This window comes from Lathamus discolor, chromosome 3, assembly GCF_037157495.1.
Source record: "Lathamus discolor isolate bLatDis1 chromosome 3, bLatDis1.hap1, whole genome shotgun sequence".
Classification (NCBI taxonomy): Eukaryota; Metazoa; Chordata; class Aves; order Psittaciformes; family Psittacidae; genus Lathamus; species Lathamus discolor.
In genome coordinates, this window is record NC_088886.1 from 92,738,369 (window position 1) to 92,756,849 (window position 18,481).

General features: G+C 40.6%; 1 protein-coding gene across 1 annotated transcript in view; it reads left to right on the forward strand.

Moving 5' to 3' along the window:
• ITGB6 (integrin subunit beta 6) overlaps nt 1-18,481 on the forward strand; it is a 50,427-nt gene that overhangs the window by 8,446 nt on the left and 23,500 nt on the right. Inside the window, exons 2-9 of the mRNA XM_065670607.1 lie at nt 6,530-6,594; nt 7,038-7,114; nt 7,847-7,926; nt 10,620-10,824; nt 11,716-11,962; nt 12,821-12,986; nt 13,534-13,695; nt 16,277-16,372. Of these exons, the coding sequence (XP_065526679.1) occupies nt 7,054-7,114; nt 7,847-7,926; nt 10,620-10,824; nt 11,716-11,962; nt 12,821-12,986; nt 13,534-13,695; nt 16,277-16,372 (1,017 nt within the window). The 5' untranslated portion in view covers nt 6,530-6,594; nt 7,038-7,053. The remainder of the gene's footprint in view (nt 1-6,529; nt 6,595-7,037; nt 7,115-7,846; nt 7,927-10,619; nt 10,825-11,715; nt 11,963-12,820; nt 12,987-13,533; nt 13,696-16,276; nt 16,373-18,481) is intronic.

Below are 18,481 nucleotides of genomic sequence, written 5' to 3' on the forward strand. Positions count from 1 at the left end.
ACAACCACATGGTAGAAAGTATAAGATAAGAAGCATAATGTATCAGTGGACCAAAAATCATTGACAGTATTTACATGATCAATCATTTTGAACTCCTGGAAAGCATTGTTAGGGAAGATCTGCCTTGCCTTATCTTTTTGTTATTACTTATCCAAAATACTTGGAATTGATTTAGTTGATTTTATTTTTATTTAGGGATGGTTCTATTTACATGTTCATAGTCTTGCATGCTTTTAGTTAGATATATAATATTAACACTTCTTACCAGTTCTTTAAGAACTACACTAATCGTTCTATGTAAGATTGTTTTTTCAATGTTTCTGTTTACATGTGAGTAGACGCTGTTGATTTAAATTTCCTTTCTACTTCCATAAGAGACACGCACATAAAAGTAAGGCAAGATTTTCAAAATACAGAAATAATTTATACTGACAAGGATATTGGAAACAATTTCTGACATTTCAGAATCATGTAACTGAGGTTCTAACAGAGACACTAGAAGTCATGTTCTGTTTGCTGTGAGAGATGAGGTAGGAATTTGGAAAAAAAACATGCTAACAAAAGATTGCAAGTGTAGTATAACATAAATAACCAAATTTTTAACAGAGATCTGAATACCTCCAAAGGTCCTTACATATGTAGTAAGGCAAAATATTGCTAAAAGGTAATGAGGCTGTTAGTACCTGAATACCTTTTTCACATACAAGTTTTGAAGTAGTAATTTCTGCACCCTACCGTAACAGAGTAGCCATAAGATGGCAGCACTCTGCACAAAAGACTCCCGAAACCCTAAATCCTGCTCTTTCCCCAGAAAACCCACAGGCAGGAGTGAATGGCCTGACTCTTCGTGATATAAACAGAAACCGTGCTGGCCAAGATCAGAACAGCTCCTGGAAAGTTTCAGAAACGTAGCTGGTTTCAGGCAGTGCCTGAGCCCATTTTCCTTAGCAATTAGCAGCTGTTTGGGCTCTGAGCTAAACATGCTTATCTATTTAGGTTATGCTAGATTATCCTTATTCAAACCCTGTGTTTCAGCAAAGCACTGGACTTCTCTAGGTCTAAGTACAGTAAGGTCAACTATAAGATAAGTTTCCGTGTGTAAAAGTACAGAGCAGAATCGCTTTTTACAAGTGATTTAATCGCAGCTCAGTAGTTCATAATTTATATCTGCATGTACCAGGCCTGAACACATCATTGTCTGCACAACCCCACCAGCTTTCTCAAAAGCAAATCCTCCCTCTGCATTGTTGCCTACCCCAGCCTGCTGCGGGACTGTGTTAAAGCTTTGCGTTTCCCTTGGTGCCGCTGCAACCTACCTGTCTCAGGACTCACTTTGGCCCTTCTGTAAAGGGTACAGCAGGTCCAGTTTGCATTTATCATTAGTCTGAATGGAATAAGTGACAGAAAGATCCTCAGCTAAAGTGCAGGAGATCTGAGGTGCTGTGGAGTCAGTGCTCAGTGCGATTCTCGCCACACAGCATACTCAGCCTTGCACCAGCACTGAACAGAGGTGCTTGCTCTGGTGCCCCAGTACCAGGCTTTTATAGCATAGGGAGAACAAGGTGTACTGTGTAACTGCATAAAGCAGACAGAAACTGAGGCTAGATGTGATAGGCTGTGTGGAAATCCCCGTCAAGTTTTGAGTGCCGTGGCTGGCCGGCTGGCTGGCTGCTTGAATGCCAGTGATTTCCCCACTGGTTTCCCTTGAGCCCTTCTGCAGTTCAGAAGTTTGACTATTTCACTTTGAGTGTGAGAATGTATTCAAATCTGAAAAGCAAACAAATCTTTCAGGGTGCTCACCCATTGAGGGAAACAGGGAACAAAGGTTTGCTCACACCCTCGGCTGGAGCCAGCCAGGTCAGAGCTGTGGGCAAGGTAAATACAAGTGGAAAACACCCCAGGTGTTGCCTGCCTGTTCATTGCTCACTTGGTGAGCAATTCCTTCTTCTTCCTCCTTCTCCTCTCTGTTCAGAGGTAGGTTGTTGACTTCAATCTCTGCCCTCGTCTAGCAGCAGCACACTGCTCTGGCAATGAGAAGAGACCAGAGCATGAATCACGGCCTGAGTCATGAATCCCAAACACCACGCTTTGCTCAAAGCTGGAGGGGGAAAATTCCTTTCATCTGTATGGCTCTTCAGCTCCTGCAACCCACTGGAAGGAACTACAGACACTCCTCATCTTCTTCTAAAGCCAGATGAGCATAGCTGTGCTTGCAAACAGCACCTGGAGAGGAGAGTAAGAAAGGCCTTTGCCTTTCCACATACCTACCCACTCCTCGGGTGGACTCTGTGGCTTACCCCACACAGCAGTGTTTTGGTCCTAGGCCCCTATCAGGGAACGATATTAGTACACCACAAAACGTGGAAGCTGGAGTGAAGCTGCTCAGTCACTGTACACTCAGATCTTCATTTACTACAGGCTCCATGTTGTTTATAGGGGACCCGAATGCTTCCTCTCTATGTGTTTTAGCCAGCTATCCCTAAGTATTGCCAAGACCTACGATGCAGCAAAGTTAGAGTCAGGAGAGACCTTCCAGTGTGATGGCAGTATTTGTGTGTGGTTTCTCTCTGTCCTGGGTTGGCCTGTTTGCAGGACATTCACACCACTATGTGGCTACTCAAATCACCTCTAATTCCTCAGAGAGGAATCTCAGTTTCAAGCTTGTAAACTTTTTTTTCAGGCTTCACTGCTTAGCTAATTGACAGGCATCCCCTGAAACATCTGCCATTGCTGTTCTTTGGAACTGGGCCTGTCAGGCTGCTGAGAGATATATTTGAGGGCAGACTTTTTCTGAAGAAAATGCCTTCCATTTCTGCTGGCCCAAGAGTCTGGAAGCACTTGATTGTGCAGCTACAGAACATATGTCTTCTTTGGGAGAAAAGTATTTTAAACACTCGTTCTGTAGACTTTTGCATATTCTTCTGTTATCTTTCAGGTTAAAAAGTTTTACCAAAACTTAGCAAGTCTGCTCTGATTTCCCCATTAGAGATCCTCAGGACTTTTCTAGATGGATTTGATTTGGAAGCCAACCAAGGAGAGAATAAAGGCATCAGATGTTTCAAATTCAAAGCAACCTACCTCTGACCTAAGGAGTGTAGCCCTTTTGCCTCTTGCGGATACATTGAGGAGGTGAACGTTGCCTTATATGATGGAGAGAAAGGAGACACCACCTCACTGCTTCCAGTCCCACAGAACTCTCTGATGAAGGGCAAGAAGTGAGAAATGAAGTCTAGGAGACGCTTTCCCCCACCTTTGTAAATGCTCTGAGAACTGTCTCAGCCCATGGGACCTTCAGACTTTAAATTGTTCTTTTCCAGGCTTTCAGAGTGGAGGGTGTGTGAGAGCACTGGGAATTAAGAGCTGGGTTGTGTGTGAGGCTGAGAGGTCACTCCCAAAAATTTCTCCTGTATATGGATAGCTCTCCAGCTTCAAATTAAAAGAGATTTTCCCTGCTCTGATGAGCATGGGGCATACTGATCTCTTGTGTTGACTGATAAGCTTTCACGGGAGCTAACAGACCTCCTTTTCCAGGTTTTGTCTAGCATAAAAGGAGCTAATTGCTGTTTTCTCTTGGGAGGGTCTCCCTCTATGTGTGTAATTATGCTGCATCAGTTTACAAGCTATTTGCAGGAGAGGATGATATTTTTTCTAAAATGAGGTAATTTTTAGATTTGAATGGGCCAGTGGTGAGGAGTGCTTCTGTAGGCAAACACTTCCCATTCTGGAACCTTTGCAGACCTATCACAAGGCTGACTTGTGCATTCAGCTCAGTGTGACAGAAAGGATACACCACTGTTCTAGAGAAAAAATACCCACTATTATTAATGAAATGCAGCTTGAGTCTGATGGTTTTTGGTTGATTTCTTCTTCCCTGTCTCCAACATTATCTTGCGTTCTTTCTGTACCTCAATATTCCATGTTTGTTACCTGCCAGTGAATTTGTTAAAGATTGATTGGACTCTGTCTTCCAAACCTTATAAAGAAGGGGGACCTTGCTGTCAGACCAAGCAATTCCAGGACCACAAGGGCTTTCATGCATCCTCCCCACATCAGCACTCCAAATTGCAATTCTACTCTTCCAGCATGTGTGATGGTTAAAGACAGTAAAGCATTACATTAGTAGAGGAATTTCCTGGTCAACTTACTTACCTTTAGATATAATACAAGATAGTTATTTGGTGACGTTTCAAAACAAGAATCATCAGTCAGCTTCCTGCCTAGGTTTCCTTGCCTTGCCCAAGATCTACGTAGTGCCTCCCTTTCTGGACCTCTCTTAACCTCTTGTTTCTCTATCATTGAGGGGATTTTTTGCACTCTGCCCAGTTTTGTGAGCTTCCTATTGTGTGAGTTTTTAAAAATCAAATCTGACCTTGTTTTTTCTCTCTTATTTCTCCCTGTGTGTTTGTGTTATTTTTTGTTCTACTACTTTCTTTTCCTTTTCTGTTCTCTTCAGGCAATCTGGAAAGGTCTGTTCTTAATAATTTGGAGAAACTCCCGTATTTTATTCAGGCAAGATTTACTCAGGTAGTCTGGCCACCATCCCATTCAGAGGTAGGCATTTAGCCTCCAGTCATGCTGTCCTTGCCAAGACATATATAAAATATTACCACACAAGCAAATGGGGAAACTGATAGTATCAAACAGAATTTGTAAGTTTTATGTAGGCCCTACACTACAAAGTTCGATATCATCTTGCACCTAAGGATAAGCATTTGCTAATTGCCAGCTGTTCAGCTCGTTGGTCCTTAATCTGGGACACTGTTGGTGTCTGGCACCTTTTGGTAGCTGAAGGACCGCCACCAAGTCATTTGAGCACATGGATTGAAGTGTTGCTACATTACCGAGGCCTAGTAAGACCTACACAGTGACCTTCTCTGCTGAGAGGGAAACCTGTGGGTTTTGGAGCTCTGTAAAGCTGTAGAGATAGCAACAATATTAAAGAACATATAAACAAATGTAAATTTAAAACAGTAAAATAAGATTATTTGGATTGTACTTAACAGGAAGATTTTTTTCCTAGTAGGAGCAAACATGTTCAGTTGACTCCACTTCTTTTTGACCTTCCGTAGTTGCAGTGTCCTCACGGAGTTGCATCTTCACCAGCTGAGGGAGCATAATCTAATCGATCTGTTTTCATGGCACAGAAAATTGCTGTAGCTGAAAAAGTGCTTTACAAAGGACACTCCAAGGTATAAAAAGCAATTGAAGGAGGCTTAGGAATGCTGTTGTAAGTGGAAGTGTTGAGATACCGTCCCACAACAGCCTAAACTGGGCTAAATTCAGCCTAACATATTCCCACCTTTGCTGCCAACTCTGCCTCTCTGCCTCTTTCCTAATCCCTCCCTTGACCTTGCTACTCACTCTGGACTGCGCAGCCGCACAGTTCAAGGAACCCACCTAGGGGAAAAGCAGCCTCCCGCCTTCCCCGCGGAAGGTGACTGCATTTCAATTGGATCAGTTTGAGTCATCTCACGGTTTGTTTGAACATGAGTACTGGTAGGAGCAAAGGGGTGGAACACAAGGGCAGAGCAAAGGTAAGCTTGACGTAATCCACGTTGAACTGCTTTGAAACTACCCATAGACTGTGTAAATACTAGTAAAATTGGATGTGCCTGGGAATATTTCCAGGCACTAGAATGAGATTGCCTCTGCTATTAAGCTGTTAAAATGCTCCCTGGCATGAATTTGACCTCTTTCAATTAACACTGCGAACAATTTCTGGGCACAATTTGGTTGCTAGAATGGTCCTAACAGGCAATTTGCAAGCACAAACTCAGGTCTTTCTGTGCCAGTTGGCCTCAATGCTCAAGAATGTTTTCAGGCATGTTGAGTTTAGTATAGACCTATCCCTACCTCTATATCCTGCCCCAAGACTGCAGCTACCACCGGTCTGAAAACGGAGGTCTGAGACTGCCAGTTCTCTTGGTGAGAGCAACCTAGCTCTTGTGAGTAAACTTTGGTCGGGTTTCTGACTGTAGAAAAGAGGATACATATTTTCAGGCTAGCAACGCCCACAATGGAATTACAATTTTATGCTGCACTGTATAGAGTCTCTTATGATAAGAGAGGGGTTGTCCTGAACAAATGATTTTTAAAACAGACAATAGCAGAGCATGAAAGATGGGGAGAGATGAAATCTACAAATAGGAAATTTTATTTCCTTTTAATAAGGTTGTAAGAAACGCATGTTTTGCCTTTTCTTCTTGGGGGGTGGGGGGGAAAGAAAGATATAAGAACTTGTTATATTGTTGTATCTAAGCTGTAGAATATTTAGTCACTTATTACATAGAGTTAAAGCTGACATGAAGTTTTTTCCAAGTCAGTTGCATAACTGAGAATGCAATTATTCCTCCTTCTACACATTAACAAAAATCCACAACTGCAGCATTTCTTTTTCAGTTTGCAGCGATAAGAAAATAAATGTATTCTCCATCTTGAACTACTGAAGCCAGGTCCTCAATTATAATGAGTGATTGCTTTTTGCATTTGTTTTTGGTTTTTTTGGTTGTTTTTTTTTTTTTTTCCACAGGTGCCTTTAGAAGTTTTGCTCCACAACAGGAAATCTGAAAAAATGGGATTTTTACATCTCTCCAGGTATGCTCACTCGGCAGTCGTAATGCTCCATCTAGCTAGCGCACTCCCTCAGGGAACAATAAAAGGCGTTATTTTAGAGGAGCCTTTAGAGAGTTGTTGTGCACACAAAAACCCTCTGCCTTGGCTGGGTTGCTCTAGGACCCAGAGTGGATTGACAGAAATCTGCACCTGAATGAATTTCCCCTTATACCTTATAAGGAATCCAGGGAAACAAGGAAGTGATAACCATGTTCATGTTACTTTACGCACAGCTTGCCTCTTTACCTGCCCAGGTAGCCCTTGTTTTCACTTTTAGTCATACTGTGTGCTGGTAGGGCTGAAGTTTCCTTGCTATCTGGTGCAGGTGACACCTGAAAACGTACCCTCCAGGACCGAGTGATTTTTACGACATTCTACCTTTCCGCGGATGATAATTAACACGCTAATACTTTCTTGTCACGCAGCCAGCACTGAAAACGAATGGGGATTGAATTGCTTTGCCTCTGTTTCCTATTTCTGCACAGAAATAACTATGTGCAAGGTAAGGCTCAGGGACAGAGAAATCCATTTCAGAACCATTTTTGCATTGTTTCTTGCTTGAATTTGACACAAAATCGCTTTCTGTCTTCAATATTTAATCATTGCTTTTTGTTTAATGACTTTTTTGTTTGTTTGACAGACTGCTGTAGGGCTGCCCTGCAAATTCACCTAAGATTTATGTGATCATTATGTAGCACGACATGTATGAAAGAGATGGGCATTTGAGCAATTTTGCTTATATTAATCATGGCTTGATTTGCTGAGAAACTTGATACTATATATGTGACTGAGTGTTTCATTGGTACTTGCATGATAAATTAAAATCGTATCAAGTATCTACAGACCCGAGTGAAGCAATTTTTAACATAAATCTGCTCTTTTAGTATCCCTGATTATATTGGAAATGTCTTACCTACACCATAGCAGAAACACATGTAACGCTATCAGGTGCACAGGTGAAAACAAGTAACATTTTCTCAGTGAATGGCATCCATAAAACATGCAAAAGTAAGTATGCTGATTGCCAACAATTGTGTGATTTTAATTTTAATTAGATGATAAATCTTCTACTAATAGAAATACTTTTATGAAGGAATTTTATCAGTAATCCTAAATATGGCTGAAAGTGTTCATTTTTCACCTCTCACATTCTCTAAAAGCCAACATTCTTCATGTATTGAATGATTAAACACATTATTAATATTTTTCTTTATCTTCTTGGATTTAAATTTAGGGACCTGTTCTCAGGAAAGCACAGTGACTTGTGAAGATTGTTTGCTTTCCGGACCACACTGTGCTTGGTGTTCTCAAGAGGTAGAGTAAATGATACAAAAAAATTTCAAAGTAAGACTTGAAGTGGTTGTACTAGCTCTGAATGATGAAGTATTGACTTAATTGGGTCAGTCTGTCATTTTGTAATGCATGCAGTGCTTAGTGAAGCCTTCCTGGGAATCAAAAGTGGAATTTGATCGTGCCTTTCCGATCTATTATTCACAGTTTTGGTGCGCTGTTTTTGTTTTGTTTTGTAAAGACAACTATCCTCATCTAAGGCAGAAATAAAAGTGCTAGCGAAGGGGCTCAGTTCATCAGCCTCAGGGCTGACTCACTCATGGTGGTGATGATGAAGAACCAGACATCAAGTCAGAGACCAGACTGTGTCTTATACATTACACGCAAAGCCAGACAGTGTAAACAGAGGGTGCTTCAGTCAGTTTCCGTATACAAACAACTAATGGGGGGTTGATTTTAAGTATGATGATACTGTCAGTTTTATAACTAACGCGATATAGTTGTAAGTGCTTTGGTTAAAACATTAGGCTTAAAAAAAACCCTGGATTTTTCCCCATATATCTGTTGCAGACTTTCTTTGTAACCCTGTGCAAGCCACTTAACATCTCTGCTTTTAAAACTTTCACTTGTAAATGATGCTAAATAATTTCTCCCTACTTCACCGTAAATATTCTAGGACTTAGTTCATTAGTGTTAGCAAGATATAAGCTATCACAATTAAAACCTTGCCAGAAGTAATAGAGAAATAAAGTCTTTTTCATTATTGTTTCTGATTTACACCTTTGCTGTTAAAAATATTTCTTGCTTTTTTGAATAGCAAAATGATAGCTAGGATGAGACTAACGTAACTGCTTCATGAAGTAGCTGACAAAGACCAAACAGCAGGGTTTTTTTAAAAAAAAAAAAAAAGTTTTCTTAAAATAATATAGCAGTTTACAAACAAATGTTCCCATGGGGAAAACTCCAGCCACAGTAGTGTGTTTGCAGTAGTTTTTATGTTTGTATTTAACAACCAAAACTGAAATGAAATTGGATCACAGAACTTTGACTCCTGCCAGGGATTTTCAGAAAACAAAAATGAAACACAATTTCATGAAAAAATAAAAAATAAAAAAAATGTGGAACCATTGAAAACTTCAGAGTAGTAAACATGTTTTTTAAATTTTTTTATAGGCTCATTCACTTGTTTCCTAGAGAACAACACATAAAGAGTGCCAAAGATGTAGGAAATTTAGTGTCAGAGTAAACACAAGTGCCTCCAAAGAAACCACTGTTTTCTGTAGGATAAAAATTCACCTTGTAATTGTATTTGAAACATGAGTTTGCCTTTTCACTAAAAAGTCAGAAAGCATGTAACTAAAGGAGATGATACGGATCTCCCTGTGAAAGTTTTATAATGGTACACGACTTCTATGCGCATTGTATTCAAGTAGTTGGTGAGATTGAACCACTTTGCAAATCAGGTGTTTCAACATCACTTCCCATAAAGTATATTAGATGCCTGATTATTTTCAGGCATGAAGGGTGGCATTTGGGTGGACAGATGGGTCCTAGTTCTGGTTTTAACAGGTTCTAAGTAAATTAGTTTTGCTTTGGATGGGAGGTTTTTCAGTGGACTGAATTTAGGAATATCTGTGGCTTAATGGCTGAAACCTGGATTCTCACCCAAATCCAGGAGAAAAGAGCAGCCCCACGTATGGGCTCATGACCATCATCCAGCAGTAGAATGTTTTGGTGATGTTTCTGCTAGGCATTGCCAAGATTTTGGTCAAAAGCTCTTGCAGGCTAGAGCAGTGTCCAGTTCAGAAGGCAGCTGAATGATTTTGAAGATCTAAGCTCTAGACATAGCTCTAGGAAATGGTAATAAGGCACAGAAGCATCTTTGTAACCATTAACTTCTCTACGTGGGATACCACCTACCCTGCAGCAGTGTTGTGGAAAGGAATGCATATCCAGTGCTTTGAAATGAGTAACAAAAATAAACTGCAGGCTATCTAACCAATATCGATAGAGCTTGTGATTTCCTCCAGATGAGAAAAGGTCAAGTAGGACAGTGGGCCAAATATACCCAGATAGATGCGGGCATGCCAGCAGCCCTGCTGATGCTGGGGAGTGAGGAAAGGAGGCTCTGGGACTTGTTGGGCACCAGGCAGAGTAACAAGGACTTGCTACCTGCTTCATTGAACATGTTAAATGAGTGTTGAGGAGAATGAGTAGGTCAGAATAAAACCAGTTAACACTGGATACTGCACTGTTTGCAACAAAATTTGTAGGAGTTTCTTAGCTGCAAGACCTCTTCTCTTATTGAATGGTGCTGTTCCATCAGCAGTTTAAAATTTTTCAGGAAAGACTGATGAATCTGTGGCACGATCCTGTCATAGAAAAAATATGGACTTATAGCGGCTTTGTGTTATCATTCCCAGTACTGTAAAAAGCCAGATGCAGTGAGTGGCACAATCCCCATTCCCCAACAATAGATCAGTTTCTCCCAGGATACCAAATTGGTGTAAGTTATGTTAATTATACACCTGTGTGACACGATCCATGAAGGGCAAATTTAGATTTCTGTGCCACCTATATTTCTTTCTGCAGTAGTTCGCATTAACTTGCACCTTTGTTTCTGTTCCCTGCATTGGACTGACCTTTCATCAGCCAGATGCTTGTGGTTGGTCAGTAAATACGTTTAACTCATCCCTTCCTTCTCCTGTTTGCTTTAGAATTACACAGACTCAGTCGGAACTCACGGGAGGTGTGATACCCCAGAAAACCTTTTGTCAAAAGGATGCCAGTTGAATTCGATTGAATTTCCTTTTTCAGAAGTAGAAATTCACAGAAACAAGCCCCTAACTGTAGCGTCCCAGAAGACAAGTTCTGATGTTACACAGATATCTCCTCAAAAAGTAACTCTCAGGCTGCGACCAGGTAAGTCACTCAGTTCATAGATGTGGGATTTAAATGTTTTTATACTGAAGCTTATCAGACTGATTGGTCTTACCAAAAAAGAATCTTTATAGAATAAAGATAAAAACCCTGTGTTGAGTCCAAAATTATCTGTTGACTCGTCAGACAAAAACTAGGTTTGACTGAGTGTGTTCAAAACACTTTCAGAAGTGCTGGGAACATTCAGAAGAGCTGGGAACTCTATTGAGGTTGCAGAGAATGGAAACCCCCATATACCACCCCAACCCTGTGCCTCTACCTTGCAGGTCTGACAAACAGCATACCTCAGAGGCAGCATAGAATCTTGCTTTGAGGATTTACAAGGTACCAGTGACATTTATGGAAACACTCCAGACCTACTTTGGGGTCCTTAAGATGTGAATTCTTCCTGGAGAAAATTTGGAATAAAGAAATGTAGGAGACAGTTAGGTCATATCATAGTGTTGGAACTGAGAGTAAAATTTGTGTGTACACTCTGGTTTTCTTCAAATATCCAAAGTACATGGTATGTCCCATTAAGTGCTACCTTTAGTTTTAAACAGCTACATAACTAATTTTCTGAAGCTACATATTGGTGGAGTGCTGTTCTCCTATTTTTTCAAACAGAGCAATCGGCTGTAAATCTGTGCAAATCTGTACGGATTTACTGGAGAACAATTTAGGGAAAAACCCGCTAGAACCGCTTTCACTTTTTAGATCCTTGTCTGAGACTTTTGTTGACAGGGAATTTTTAAGGTGATTTTCTTAATTCTGCTGGTGATTTAAAATATTAGATGATTTTCACCATACATATATTTATGAAAAAGTTGGCATTGCTCATAACTTCTGTGTAGAAGCACTAACATGTATACCACTTTCTTATGACCTTAATAGGACATGAAGAAACAATACAGATCAAGGTTCGTCAAACTGAAGATTATCCAATTGATCTATATTACCTCATGGATCTTTCAGCCTCCATGGATGACGATCTGAATACAATCAAAGAATTGGGCTCAACTCTTTCTAAAGAAATGTCAAAACTGACAAGCAACTTCAGACTGGGCTTTGGATCTTTTGTTGAAAAACCAGTTTCACCATTTATCAAAACTACAGCAGCAGAAATAAGCAACCCTTGCAGGTAGGCAGCAAAAATACCCGCATCTGTTTGCATGACAGCATTAAGTCATAATATTAATCTTTAGGATAAAATTCAATTCAGCAGCCTCACTGGAACCTCTTCCAGCTGTAAATGAGTCAGTTTTGGAAGCAAGATTTGGGTTTTATTAGTTTCACGCTCTCCTCACTATTCTGTTGAGTCTTACATTATTTGGAGAGAGGAATCTGAGAATGATTCTGCTTTTTAGCTTTTGCTGCCAGTCATAAAAGTCCTTGACAGGTTAACACACAGGTATGCAGAATATGTATTTTTATTTAATTTGCTAGAATATATACATATATGTAAGAATTTTATGACACTGCTATACTAAGCAGGTGCAAGCTCAAACCCAACACAGAATAGCAGTTTCATTTATCCATCAGTGTTGTTTTCCTGCTTTTTATCCCCCTTAAGTTCTAGCAGTATCCCCTAAACTGCAGCTGCCCTAACCCTTTTTTAATTTATGTGGAGGAGAAGCTGTGCTCTACAGCCTGAAGCAGGACTGCAGCAGCTTGGTGATGCTCTCTGAATGTCATTAAGGGACTGAAGATCCTAATGTGCTTCTGAGTACTAAAACAAAGCACAGCAGGGAGCATGGCAAAGACTGCATGTGTTTAAATGGCTGAATTACTCTGAACTCAAAGGCATTTCCCAGGCTTTATGCAGGCAGCTTTGTATTGCCCACCCCACTGGATGCTCTTTGATCTTATGTTTTTCACTAGATCTGTCTCAGACACAGAAGATACATGACCAAAACTTAATCCAGACAGGCCTGCAAAGTAGCCATTGAAGTGATTTTTCACTCTCTATTATCCATAAGCTGTCTCACTTATCTTGTAGAAGTGTTCCATATGAGTGCTTACCCACCTTTGGATACAAACATGTTTTGCCACTAACAAATGATGCTGAAAAATTCAATGAAATTGTGAAAAAACAGCGGATCTCTGCTAATATAGATACTCCAGAGGGAGGTTTCGATGCAATTATGCAGGCAGCTGTTTGCAAGGTAATTGAAACTTCTCAGGTACTTTATTAATTATTCTGTTTATTTCCACTTCTGTTATCATATGGCTGTATTTCAAAGCAGCAGATCATTATTTTTCAGGATTTTGCTTTAATGCAGTCCAAGAGCCTCATTAGATTTGTGTGAAAATACTTTTGGCTCTATCAAGTAAAACATGCGTATTGCGATATTTTAGTGTTTCTTTTTAGTCGCCAGGGATTAAATAAACTAAACAACTGTGTAATTACTGGGTTCATTTTCTTGATTGTTTTTTTCTTTAAGTATTTTGTATTAATTATGTTTAAAGTGGTAAGCAGATTGCAATGAACATGGCCAGCCCATGTTACTAAACACAAGAATGGGGAGACAAAATGTTAACCAAGGACAATGGAATGAACATTATCTCTTAAGAAATGTTGTGATGATTTTGACACTCCCTTGAAAGTTATTCTCTTCATTTATTTTGAGGTGCTGTTCTCCAAATCTTTTGCTGCTTTTCTCTATTGTGAGTGCAATACAGCCTGATAAATTAATGCATTTTACATGACAGGAAAAAATTGGATGGAGGAATGATTCTCTGCATTTGCTGGTGTTTGTGAGTGATGCTGATTCCCATTTTGGGATGGACAGCAAACTGGCAGGGATTGTTATTCCTAATGATGGGAACTGTCATTTGGACCACAACAATGAATACTCCATGTCAACTGTTCTGGTAATTTACTATGAATTTTATACAACTCTCACATTTAATCTTGCTAGTCGGGTTAAAGACAATAGAAAGGGCTTCTTCAAATACATAGCAAATAAAACTAAAACAAGAGGCAATATAGGCCCACTGCTGAACGAAGTGGGTACCCTGGAGACAGAGGATATAAAGAAGGCAGAGGTGCTGAATGCCTTCTTTGCCTCTGTCTTTACTCCTGCAGACTCTCCCCGAGGGCCCCGGATTTCTATAGCCCCAGAAGGAGTCAGGACAAAGGAGGAGTTTGCTTTGGTAGATGAGGATTGGGTTAGGGATCAGCTATGCAAACTGGACATCTGTAAATCGATGGGTCCGGATGGAATGCACCCACGGGTGCTGAGGGAGCTGGCGGAGGTCATTGCTAGGCCACTTTCCATCATCTTTGGTAAGTCGTGGGAAATGGGCGAGGTGCCTGAGGATTGGCGGATGGCAAAGGTCACACCAATCTATAAGAAGGGCAAGAAGGAGGACCCGGGTAATTATAGACCGGTCAGCCTTACCTCCATCCCTGGAAAGATGATGGAACAACTTATTCTTGACTCCATCACTAGGCATATCAAGGATGAGGGGGTCATTAAGAACAGCCAACATGGTTTTATGAGGGGGAAGTCATGTATGACCAACCTTATAGCCTTCTATGAGGAAGTGACTAGGTGGAGGGATGATGGTAGAGCGGTAGATGTAGTTTTTCTTGATTTCAGTAAGGCATTTGATACTGTCTCCCACAGCATCCTCATAGATAAGCTAAGGAAGTGTGGGCTTGACGATCAAGTAGTGAGGTGGATCGAGAACTGGTTGAAAGGAAGAAGGCAGAGAGTTGTGGTCAATGGCGCAGAATCTAGCTGGAGGTCTGTGACTAGTGGAGTTCCTCAGGGGTCGGTGCTGGGACCGGTGCTGTTTAATATTTTCATCAATGACCTGGATGAGGGAACTGAGTGCACCCTCAGCAAGTTTGCTGATGACACAAAACTGGGAGGAGTGGCTGACACACCAGAGGACTGTGCTGCCATTCAGCGAGACCTGGACAGGCTGGAGAGTTGGGCGGGGAGAAACTGGATGAAATTTAACAAGGGCAAGTGTAGAGTCTTGCATCTGGGGAAGAACAACCCCATGTACCAGTACAGGTTGGGGGGTGACCTGCTGGAAAGTAGTGAAGGGGAAAGGGACCTGGGGGTCCTGGTGGATAGGAGGATGACCATGAGCCAGCAATGTGCTCTTGTGGCCAAGAAGGCAAATGGCATCTTAGGGTGCATTAGAAAGGGAGTGGTTAGTAGGTCAAGAGAGGTTCTCCTCCCCCTCTACTCAGCCTTGGTGAGGCCGCATCTGGAATATTGCGTCCAGTTCTGGGCCCCTCTGTTCAAGAAGGACAGGGAATTGCTTGAAGGAGTCCAGCGCAGAGCCACAAAGATGATTAAGGGAGTGGAACATCTCCCTTATGAGGAGAGGCTGAGGGAGCTGGGTCTCTTTAGCTTGCAAAAGAGGAGACTGAGGGGTGACCTCATCAATGTTTACAAATATGTGAAGGGTAGGTGTCAGGATGATGGAGCTAGGCTTTTTTCAGTGATATCCAGTGATAGGACAAGGGGCAATGGGTGTAAACTGGAGCATAGGAAGTTCCACGTTAACATCAGGAAGAACTTCTTTACTGTAAGAGTGACAGAGCACTGGAACAGGCTGCCCAGGGGGGTTGTGGAGTCTCCTACACTGGAGATATTCAAGGCCCGCCTGGACAAGTTCCTGTGTGATGTCCTGTAGGTTACCCTGCTCTTGCAGGGGGGTTGGACTAGATGATCTTTTTAGGTCCCTTCCAACCCTTGGGATTCTGTGATTCTGTGATTCTGGAAATTAAAGGATGGACATAAGAAAGTTAGAAAATTAATGAAAGTATACCTTTACCACTGAAATGTGCCAAAGCTGCGGAATCCAGATATTGCATGTAATGTATTTTATTTGTAATTACAGATTTCAGTAAAAAGTGTGCTTCTGTGGAGCTAGGATAGGCTACAACTAGGAAAAAAGGAAGTACAAATCTTATTCCTGCTAACCTGGAAAACACGTGGAATGGGACTGACTGATATTTCCTTCTACAGAGAAAGCAAAATTTGCATTAATCTTGTTCCCTGTAAGGGTGTGGTTTCAGGAGTTCGGGAGCTTGTAGGACAATGTGTAGGAGAATTTACCATCTTAAGACTTCTATTCAAAAATACTGAATATATACACTACAGTGTTAAGTGTAGGACAAATACCCAGTTGCTCTGGTGCAGTGTTATTCTTTGGATTATATATATATATCTCTCACAGAAGCTACTGAACCAAGTGTCAGTACTGAGGCCAACACTGTACTTTTCTCAGAGGGGTTTCCTTAAAAATAATGCAAGGAAATTATATACGCTATCTTTTATTTTGTATACTTGTGCCTAATTATAGTTTATAGTACACAGAGAACACAGTGCTAATCATGATTACTTGAATGTGTGTTTCATGGGAGGTAATTAGCAACTGGATGCACATGAAAAATGGATTAATGTGGCTCTCTTCTGTCTGTTTGCAGGAGTATCCCACAATCGGACAATTAATTGACAAACTTGTGCAAAACAATGTTTTATTAATTTTTGCTGTAACAAATGAGCAAGTTCACATATACGAGGTAAGCACATTAAAACGTTCAGTTCACCAGTACTTGTTTTAAAGGTTACCCTTTTTCACAGCTGATACAATAATTCTAGTACTAAGAACTGAATTCTGCAAGATATTTATGTAATAAAAATAGCTGGGAAGTTATATATCAGAGTAAGACTCTTTTACTTAAGAGTGCTTCTTCATGTAGTGAATTTGATATTCTCAGGTAACTCTTACACTGGATTTTAAGTTGAATCACACTAATTTTTTAAGTCAAGTATTGTCAAAGTAAGCAATGCTTAACTCTTCAGTGTAATCATTATGATTAGCCTTTTGTATTTTATAAGGCTAAAGGACAGTTGAGTCTTTTCCTACTTTTATAAGACACGCATTCTGAAAGATACAATTTTCTTCAAGCCCAACTCTGAGATCGTGGTGGGTTTTTTTTCTGCTGACCTGAGAGTTTTATTATTAATTTTTCTTTGTTTCTGTGTCTCTTTCCAATGAGTCAAATAGGAAATGAGGGGAGAGATAAAAAATACCGAACATGATGGACAAAGTCCTCCTCCTTCATGTGTTGTTCCTCATGTCTACTGTGGGGAAACACTTCATTACAGGAATTTTTGACATTAGGACTGGCAGAATCCTGCTTTGTGAATTAACCTTCTGCTCTGTGAAATCATGTCATGGGAAAAGGGAGCCAGAAGAGAGAGTAGAGCAGCAGTGCTCACGGATATGCAAAAGCCTTACTTTTAATAAATTTAATAGCATTCATGCCTGCAGCTCCATCAGTCATCTGTACAGGCACCCATTTTCAGCCTCCACAGATATAAACCATCCTGAACCCCCATGCTTCTTTTGGCCTGTTGGATATTCGAGCAGTGAGTTGAGGCAAAGTTGCAGCCAGCCACTTGACTGCTTTTTGCAGTGAATATGAGCAAAAACGCTCTAAGATAAAATAAGAAGGGTATTGGCAATTCTCATTTCCTTTTCTGTCCAGTCCTGCTTCTAGGAAGAAATCTTCACATGCAAAAAAAATTTTAGATAAGAATTCAGTGAAAATGGGACAAGAGAAATTGTATCTCTGAATGTATTCAGGTTGGTTGAGAGGGAGTCAGTAAGGGTGATCCTGCTGATGCAATAAATGTAACTTTCATAAGGAGAAACCTTCACTTGGCATTCCTCATTAAAAAACGAAAGTAAAGGAAGGAGAAGAAAAGTGCTCCTCTGGTGTGATAACTTCATGGAAAACAGAAAAGCCAGGGGAAAAGAACCTGTGTTACAGCAGAGAGAGCAGATGAGTCCTTGAGGTACTCACCAGAATGATTCTCTGTCCTCTCTGTAACCCAGGGAAGACCCCTCAGTGCTTCCGCAACTGATTCCAGTTGTAGAGTCATCTTGAGTAAGACTAATGCTCCAGGTGTTTGAGAAGAGTTACAAGAGTCACATCTTCCATAAACTGTTTCTGAGACTACACACTTGACAAGGGAGGAAATAATCTGCATCTTGGAGCACTGACTACCTGACTGTGTTAAAATCTGAGCTGAAGTGTGAAAATGTAGATCAACTATGTAGAAGTCAATCACTTAAAAATGAAGTGGGATTCTATTGTCATAGCATAGATTAGATAAAATCTGAGCATTAAAATACTTTCCTGAATCTCATTCTTGCTTATCAATTTCTTAATAAGGGCTCAATTAATGACAAGTGAAAGAGTTTTCCTGATTTTAATAGGAACTGCATGAATAAGGACTGTTCTAGGAGGTAGTTCAGAACTCTGATTTACAAAGCCTTATTTAGTCCAAAGAAACTTTCTATTACTGATGGCATTATATTTTCCCTTGGAATTGGTGGCAGTCACTCTCAGAGCTGGCCGACAGCGCTCTTATCAGGGAGGTTCTATTTCAGTATCCCTGTGTCAGTGTTATACCAGTATCAAAGTTACCAAGTGGCACCCTTTGCTCGCTGGGAACACTAAACAAAGATTTATACCTAACAAAAAATGCAAGCCATTGTTAACCCAACTGGGGAATGGTTTGTTCTTGTTACTTACTTTGTTAGGAAAAAAAAGTGCAACTATCTTCTATGGTCCATAGTAATCTCACTCGGTACATTCTATCTGCTGCTTTCGTCTTTT